The 9,657-nt window shown below is 34.6% G+C and overlaps 1 protein-coding gene across 1 annotated transcript; it reads right to left on the bottom strand.

The window, feature by feature from the left end:
- Positions 1-1,978: 1,978 nt before the first annotated feature.
- Positions 1,979-9,104, bottom strand: LOC121320915 (SLIT and NTRK-like protein 6). Its single transcript, XM_041259694.1, has 2 exons — positions 8,518-9,104; positions 1,979-5,115 (listed from the first exon to the last, which is right to left on the bottom strand). Exon 2 carries the CDS (start codon positions 5,092-5,094, stop codon positions 2,653-2,655), a length of 2,442 nt encoding a protein of 813 aa, XP_041115628.1. The 5' UTR covers positions 5,095-5,115; positions 8,518-9,104; the 3' UTR covers positions 1,979-2,652.
- Positions 9,105-9,657: the final 553 nt, after the last annotated feature.

Raw genomic sequence — 9,657 nt, 5'->3', positions numbered from 1 at the left:
ATGCAACACTGTTATTGTTATGGGGCGTAAAATTAGTTTTTCAATTATCAATATGGCCGCCAAACCATGTAACCAAAACACGCCATTTTGAAATCAACAGTACTTCACATTACCCTCTATTATCTTACCCAGTTTCATGTCTAGTGTACTGTAGTATGGATTTATACTTTAATATATGTAAATATAGCACTCGGTAAATTGTTATTTTGCTCGCTGCATCCATGTTTTTTAATGAAAAACCAGATATTTTACAAAACTTAGAAAGGACCTTGTCAAACCTGACAATTTTGGTGCGGATCAACGTTGCAGTTTCAGACAAAAAGATCTTTGAATATTTTACACAAATCCAACGTGGCGAGCAAAATAACTGTCCAATTGATTTTGTTTCAACGTTTTCTTTTTATAGGCCATTAATGCACTATATGCTGACATTGCCAGATCTGCATCTTAAGTTGTTTTTGTCGACAAGAGTTTTGAAAATTGTCCAATATTTTCACAAGATTTAGCCTAGTGGCCAAACTGTGAACTTTTTCCACTCACGGACGCCAGCCTGGTTGTCCCCACATTGCCTTAAGTATGCGTTTTCATGAGACTGAGACAAAGTTTTGGCGGAAAAATAATAATAATAAACACAGCAATAACAATAGGCTTCCCAGCCTTTGGCTTGGAAGCCTAAAAAATAACATATGTATTATGATTATATATGATTAGATATGTGCAGTTTTGTATTAATATAAATAGAGGTGAAACTAGTTGGAAGTAAAAGCTATTTGATTGGAAAATAAAATTACTACTGTTAATTGTTACTGTGACTTTTCTAATAGAGGAATAGTTACAACCCCTGTAAATATAAGCATACACCCGACAGTGCTGTACTGTACTGGAAATACCAGAGATAGCAGATTATCTGTATAATGATAGGGGTGAAGAACATTCTAACAGGTTACTAGTAGAGGTAAATACATTGAGATGAGCATTTGTGTCACTAGCTGACTTCCATTTTAGGTAATATTACTGGTGTACTGTGTCGGTGCCATTAAGAGGCTTTACTGCAGTATGTTTTCTATGGATGGACTATTTTAAAAGCATTGTTGGTGCTTACCAGTAATATTGGCAGGTCTTCTCTATATGCACTTTCGGGCTGCCATTAACCATGAATAGAGACATGATTTGACGCCCGACATACCCATGATGTGAATGTTCTAAATTTGGCTATTTTTCAGTAAACTATAATAAAAAATAGGTTGCATTCAATGTTCTGAAGAAACCGAACAACCATTACATACAGCTCCTTCCACGTTTTCAATTTAAAATATGGTGCGTCACAAAGTCGTGATTTGGCTGGTAAGAATTATCATTTGAAAATACCGAAGCAGGGTATTTTCTTCACTACAGGAAAAAAAAAAAAAAAAACTGACATATCGAGTCATTTATAAATAGATTTTTCCACAGAAACAAAAAGATAAATCTTTATTTACAATTCACTTTAAAGGCACTCAAGAGTAATCTTATGAACAAATATACAAAACTGTACAGAATAAATAGGTTACAGAAATCTATATAGACATTAAATAAAGTCACAGTGCGCTGCACACCAAATCATTCATACAAATTGACCATCACAAAAGTGTTTTTCACAAACAAAATCTAAACATTAAATGTTTTTCATAATTTTTCATGCCTAAAATTACTGCCCAGATATTAAGTAGTATAGTTTTTAAATGCAACTTAACAGTGTTTCTCCAAAGGTAAAAGAATAGATAAATATATTTACAACATTTTTTCAGTAGCTATAACAATCACACATTTACAATTTAAGAAATAAAAAATGTCACAGTAATGTACAACGACATTATTAGATTGTCCTAACATCTTGACTAAAATGAAACTCTAGTATAACTGTAAAGCTATGGCCAAACATTTTGCATTACCTAGAATTTTACGATTGAGACATAATTAAACAAAAATTAAAAAAAAAACTATATAAACATAATTTATTTATTTAACATCATGTAATCAAAGAAACTACAAAATGATATTGCAAAAGCCTACCGGAAGCTGGTAGTACACTATTTCATGTTTGATTTTGAAATGTCACATTTTAAAATGTTTGTCAGTTTTTCATTAAGTATATTGAAAACTATGAAATTCAATGTTAATGTATCACTATTCAGCAGGTTTCATTCACCTTTATGAGCAAAAGTAGTTCATTCTATAAGGCAATGCAAAGCTTTTGGCCACAGCTGTACTTGGGAAAGTCAGTTAAACCAAAAAAAAAACAATACACTCATAAACATTAGTCACATAATATCTAAGTGAATAAGAATTGTGTTTCTCAACAGAAGAATATATATATGTTTTTTTTCTGTACAGACTAATAATGGCACATATGCCTGTATTCAGTTTAATAGGTAATGAACAACGATGCAAATGCCAAAATGTTTTACAATAACAGTCTAACCTTTCTGCTTTAAATGCTGAAGTCACAAACCATTCAGTCCGAGTGACTTCTTACAGTAATCCCTGACTCTCATTTAAGTTAACTGCAGATCTCTTTAATGTGAAAACAAAATGCAAGTGAAAAATTGGCTAAGGCACTTCTTTTACGAAGATAGCTACAAAACAGGTCGCAACATCCCCTGAAGAGTCGTTTCAGTTCAAAGCTGTTTGTTGCTCTAGAACCTCCAGGTAGTCAGGCTCTGTGTGCAGATTGGCTTTGAGCTCCATATATTCATTTTTTGTTTGCTCTACCATGACCTTTCTAGGCCTGGTGTACATGATTGTCTGCATTAATTTTAGCTCTTCGTGGCTCCCTGGACAGTGAACGTCAACATTTGGCTGAAGCTGATTTATATTTTTTCTGAGGTACTCTGTGATGCTTAACTGCTGGAGTTCTCTTTCTCTTTCCAGTAAGTTTCTGTACAGAGAATTTGCATCTTCAAGGGTAACAAATTCTGATGAATGGTCACTTACTGCTCTGAATTTCATATTTGAACCAGTCAGGGGTGAATCGTTCTCCTTTTCTAAAATGCTTCTACAAACATACTTTGAGTCATGAATATCATTCAGATCTTGGTCTTTGAGATTATTACAATAAGAAGGACTCCTACAGACTTGTATCACAGGGCTCATTGCATGTTCATCATACATATTAACCCCAGGCCTTTGAGTCATGTGATGGGTGGTTTTTTGACCGTACATACTGTACTGAAGGTGTATAGGGCTGGGCTCCCTCTGTGGATCACCTGTTTGCTTTTTCTTTGATCTCCTGTGGCGGTGTAAAACAAGAACAACCAGTCCAGCAGCACAGAAGACAATCAATAAGAAAACAATCAGCAAGCCAAGGATTAAAACTGAAAGGGGGACTGAATCTGTAAAGGAACCAAATAGACTTGATGGTGTGGATGTAGGGGCTTGGGTTGGTAAAGCGTTGAATGGAACCAATCCAGGACATAGCAGTTCATTTCTGAGGGATCTCAAATCCTTTTTGGCAATTTTTCTTGGGGTATGACACAATATGTCTCCCTCCACTGTATTCTGTCTGAGTTTCTCTACCCACTGTTTCAGACCTACTAAATCACAAGAACAATCCCATGGATTATCTTCAAGGTAAATCTGTTCTAGAAAATCCAATTGATCCAACACATTGCCCACAGGTACATGCATGAACAGATTTTTTCTTAGATCTAGCCTATTTAGTGGCACGTTATGAAATATAAGAGGTGGCAGAGATTGAAGAAGATTTATTTTTAAAGATAGGTGTCTGAGTTTGGATAAGTTGCTAAATGTTCCTGAAACAATGTCCTTGATCATATTAAACTCCAAGTATAAATATTCAAGACTACGTAGTCCAGCAAACATACCTGGAGTTAACCTTTCAAGTTTATTTCCATTTAAGTTCAGCTTTTGCAAATTTCCAAGGTTCAGAAAAGCCTCATCTTGAATATATTCAATGCGGTTGTTATCAATATTGAGTAACTCCAAGCTTCCAAATGTAACAAAATCATTTTTTGTTAGTCTCTGAATCATGTTTCCCGTTAAAAGGAGTTGTCGGGGCTTTTGTGTTGGTGATCCAAGATCAGACAGGATTTCAATGCCTCTGTCTTGGCAATGGATCAAAAGTCCTGCCAGTTGATGATTGTTGCAGAAACATTGTTCAGGACATGTATCTGGGACTAGCACCGGTGTGGGTAAAGCTTCAATTTGTGTTTCTTTTGGAACTGGTTTTACCTTGGAGGAGGGAGTAACTATCAAGCCTGATGACTTGGACGGTTCTTCTAAATCAATGTCAGCATGAAATGGACATAACACTTCCCTTTTCACCTTGCTCAAAGTGTTACCTTGGAGGAGTACAGGACTATCGCACACAACTTCTCCTATAACCGACTGGGTCCGCATGTTTTCTATCCAGTTTTTAAGAGGAAGTATATCACAATCACAGACCCATTTATTATCCTCTAGCAAAAGCTCTATTATACGTCCAATGTGCTCCAGAAAGCCAACAAATGGAAGAGCTTGCAGTTTATTACCACGAAGATCTAAATGAGTCAATGGCACAAAACGGAAAATGTTACTAGGAAGAAATTCAATTTCATTGTCATTCAGAATAAGAACTTTGAGCCGGATGAGCTTGCTAAAGGCCCCAGGCTCGATCACATGAATGAAATTCGTGTCTGCCTGAAGGTACTCAAGATTTTCCAAACCACGGAATGTATCCTCTTTCAGTGTTACTAAAAAATTACTGTTTATATGCAATTTCTTGAGAGATCCAAATGCACTGAAAATCCCAGGTTCCAACTCATGTATATTGTTAGCTCCTAGATGTAATGAGACAGCATTACTAAGATGTTCTAGTTCATGTGCATGCAGTTCTGCTATTTCGTTTTTATAAAGATTAATTTGGAAAGGTAGGGATGGTGGCACTTTGATTTGAGATATTTTGCTGATGTCTTTGTCTTCACAGTTGATATGCAGAATACCATCCTTTTCCTCACAGGAGCATAAACCATCACAGGATGACCCTTTAGAAGACTGAATGTTTTGAGAATTAGCAGCAACAACAAATGAATAGATGAGAATAGTCCAGGAGAACATTTTCTGAATCCAAATGTCAATCTAAAGAAGAAAGGAAAATAAAAGACACTATTCAGGACATGAAGTTTTATAGTTAAAATAAACTACATTAAAGTCAGGTATGCAAGCCGTGAAATGACATTTTGCCTTAAGCATGTGCCTTCAGTACACAGTAAGCATATTGGTTCCTACTGTACACATTATCACCTGGCTCCAAGTAAAGCAGAACTACAAGTCTTCTTTACTGTAATGTGAATTGTAATATACTCACTAGAAAGTAAGACAGTAAAACATGGAACTTTTACTTTTGTGGGACACCCACTTGTCTTCTATTACAGTATTTACTTGCTCTGGTTATGGTGATTTATTATTTATTGATTTTTATAATTCTGAATCTTTATAAAATAATACACCCACAGTAGAGAAGACTAAATCAAAACATGCTTTGAAAATAGTCTTTTTGAATAGAGAGATGTTTGCATTTGTTGCTGGGCGAAACTGATACTGTTAACACAAGGTTTGTTTTGTTAATCCCCAGGAGAATTTTCTTCTGATAAACAAAATGGAGCAGCATTGAAACTATTAACTATGAAATATACATGCTGTATATAACTGTGATAGTGAGAATCTGTGACGTGCTTACATAAGCACTCACAGTGTATAAACCAGCTTTGACTAGTTCACTTTCATGCATGCTGAGTTTATACACAAATGCCCACTCCCATATCCTAATAATTCTGCGTTATATCTAAATTATATCTAGGCATTAGTTTACTCTAAAACATATACACAAGAGTAAAACATGTATTTATGTATTTATTTTTTAACATTTAAATTTCTAACACCTTCAAACCTAAAGAAACAAAATATGCATGTTTAACAGTTTCAAACATCAAATAACACTAGGCTTGAATGTACTTGTGATTGAACATCATCTCACAAGGCGATACACTATTTCTTTACATTTTAGCACTAAATTAAGCACCAGGACTGAAATGGTTGACGAAAAATGAAAAATAAACTGCTCTTACATCCTGTATCTGGTGCTACTTACTCACTTATTCAAATGTCAATTAGGTCAATTTGCATGTTAAAAAAAAAACTTAATCCTGTACACCAGGATTAAGGCCAAAAATGTTTCTTCCAAAAAAAAGTAACCATATTACAGCCCATATGCAGAGTTCCATTCAGTGCCTAAGCCTTTAACTCCATACTACTTAGTTTGAGTAAAAGTTAATGTAATTTGTCGCCTGCATTTGAAATGAAGAAATACTAAACGGATTGAAATTAGGACAACTGATTCTTGTAATTTACAGTAACACAAACATGGACTTTTAAATTAATTATATAATTTTATGCTGTTCTTGTAGAATTGTTTTCTGCAACCTATACTGTTTGGTGTCATTTAGTGTTGAAACAGCAGCTATAATGACAAGAGTTGAATCAATAGTTCCAAGAATTGGCACTCATTTTCAGCCTTATTTTTTACCCTACACATCTTCCTATACAGTTCTTATGTTGCAGACATGACCTTTTTTCAGAGTTTTAAATGTATTTATTTATTGTACAGTTAGTTCCACTTTAATAAACGACTACTTGAGTAAAATTATAACATTTGCTACAAACTGGTGGGGGACCGAGGATATAAAAAAATAAAGGCCTTTTTAACCCTAAAAAGTCATAGCTGTTTTTAATCTGAATATACAGTATTTACACAAATAATAAAAGATGTGACCAACCCTAATGTATTGTATTAGATCCTTCAAATGTAGCTTACACTGTGAAAAACAGGACTGGGTTTCCTGGACATTCTATGGCTTTGGGCTTCCTCTGCAATCCCCATTGTTAGGTTTCATAAAATAAATATTGATAAATACTGGGCGCAATAATAAATCAAACAGAGATAACTGCTAGGTGTGCCAAACTTTATCCATAACACTATGTAACACAATTTTTGTTCCTGGGTAGTAAGTGTAATTTCCTAATTGCTTATGCCTCAAAAGTATAGAAAATGGCTATTATTCCCCCAAACTTTGCTTTTGTGACCAGGACAGTGATATTTCAAAATATTATTATTTTTTTATTTTTTTTAATAGTATTTACAGTATAATCGTAAATCTCGAAAAACTACTCACTTCTAAATCTTTTGTAGTCATTTTTGTATTACTTTAGTATAAATACATGTTAATTTGGATTCATATGTTGATTTTTCTGACTTTATGTGAATGAAAAGACACACATTTGCCCGTTTTCCCATTGGAAATAGTGATATTTTGAAATATCACTGTCCTGATCACAAAAGCAAAGTTTGTGGGGAATAATAGCCATTTTCTATACTTTTGAGGCATAAGCAATTAGGAAATAACACTTACTACCCAGGAACAAAAAAAAATAACATTTGTTACATGGTGTAATGAATGGTTCAACAGATTAGAACACCTCAGGGGTATGATGGCATTAAAAGTACTCAATCATGCTTATAAATTGTAAATTCATGTTAACAATATTTTACACAAGCAATTTTCATGACCAAGTTAGGCAGTCAATGTAACGAATTTATGTATTAATCAAGTTGTTGCTATTATAGCATAGACCGCATTATATAGCATCCCCACACTTTTAAAGCTATTATTATTATTATTATTATTATTATTATTATTAGTAGTAGTAGTAGTAGGGTGTGTGAACTATGCATCAGCTTCAGAGTCACTTACATTAATCGTCTCACCTAAAAGACAGAGCACAAGCCCTTTTCTTTAACCATTGGACCACGCCGCTTCCTTAGGCTTTAGAGCTTATTTTCATGAGAAAACAACACGCACACCCGCACAGGCGCGCGCGCGCGCTCACACACACACACACACACACACTTAAAATAGTTTGACAAGCTTGTACTTGTTCTGCAGATTAGCTAACACAGTGCCTTCATTGGCATTATAGCCCATGTACGTTTGTCAAACATTCTGCGTATTTACATACCTAACGAGAATAACAACAAGTAATTAAAAACTTCCAAGAAAGATTGAAGCTAACTTCAGGGTTTTGACAGAAATGCAAAGATGCTATACTGTACCATCATGAGTCTGAATTGTTTTATATGCTCGCTATATACTTTACAACACCTAGGTACTAATTGCAATGTGTAGATTGAGTAGAGGACAACCATATAAACAGTGGTAAAAACTTAAATGTTTTTGTTTGTAAAATGTTTTCTTAATACTGAACATGCTGTCGGTTTGAATATTATAGTTTCACCATATGTACCTATATTAATGATCACTTAATACATGAAAATGTATTTTTAATAATAATCATCTCCATAATGCTATTTTATAATATAATATTAATATTAGATAATAATAATAATAATAATAATAATAATAATATAATAATAATAATAATAATAATAGCAATCACAATAGTGGCAAATACTCGCCCACTTACCTGATCAACAACAGGAAAGCCAGTTGCCACCCCCGGATCATCAAACCTTAGACTGATGTACAATTCGCGCTGAAGCTTAACTACTCCATATATTGAGAGATGGCAGAGAACCCAAAAGTTCTACTGTGTCGTGCAACATCTCAATAATAAGGCAAATTTATGAATAACTACAAAGAGAGAATGCAATAAACTGATTTCAAGTGCACGCGTCCAACTCTGAAAGGAAATCCTTTACTTGGCGATGAACACCAAACCTCATCGTGCTTCCGAATGCTGTCGACGACAAGCCAACGTTGTTAATGTTTTTAATGTTTTCTTTTCTCTCTGTATGTTTGTGTTTTATTTCCTAAAATGTGACGTTTGTTGAATGTATAAACAAAACACGCTTGGAAGCAGGAATCTAGTTCCACTTGAATACTCTGAATTGTCCAGGACCAAATACACACCTCGACTCTTCAAAAATCTTTTCTTTGCTTTTGCTCAGGAAGTTAAACAGAGAACTATTGAGAATGCCAGAGACTGCAAGGTAGGCGTAGATATAGACTTTTTTGGTTTCTAACTCAGCCTTTCAGCCCTTCCCTAGCTTTCTACTGACACTGTCATCGAGGATGAAAGAGCTCTACTGCGGGGCTCTCTCAGCTCCTCCTACCGTTTCGCAAATCAACAGGGAATAGAAAGTTACAGCAGTACAGTTTTTATGACCGGGGGGGGGTAAAAAATAAATAAATAAATAAATAAATAAACAGTATGTCGAATGTCTCTTTGGACGTCACATTACGGCACATTCTATGAACATGTCACATAGCGATACATTTTGCTTAGAGGGGAAGGGCAAATAAAAACGTGTCATGTGTTGTAGACACATTTTCTGTAATATGTGATGGACATAAAGTTATGCCATTTTTACTGTTGCTGTGGACTTTTTGTTTTACCAATTTTCCCTTCTTTTTTTTTCACTCCAAGAAACAGCACCTTGTCTGCTGTGCCCCCCCTCAAAAAAAAAAAAAAAAAAAAAAAGCTGGCCAATATGACTTCTATCACTCAAGTTGGCTTCTAGAGTAAGTTCATCCTGCTTTGAGACAATAAGTATGTAAAACATGTTTAGAAACTGAACAACTTTTTAGAAATATTGACTTACTC

Source organism: Polyodon spathula, chromosome 9 (assembly GCF_017654505.1).
Source record: "Polyodon spathula isolate WHYD16114869_AA chromosome 9, ASM1765450v1, whole genome shotgun sequence".
Lineage (NCBI taxonomy): Eukaryota > Metazoa > Chordata > Actinopteri > Acipenseriformes > Polyodontidae > Polyodon > Polyodon spathula.
Note: the sequence above shows the minus strand (reverse complement) of the source record. Positions and strands in the feature narration are given on the sequence as shown.

Bases quoted from the DNA above. Each gene is read 5' to 3' on its own strand.
- LOC121320915 (XM_041259694.1), bottom strand. From the start codon at position 5,094: ATGTTCTCCTGGACTATTCTCATCTATTCATTTGTTGTTGCTGCTAAT.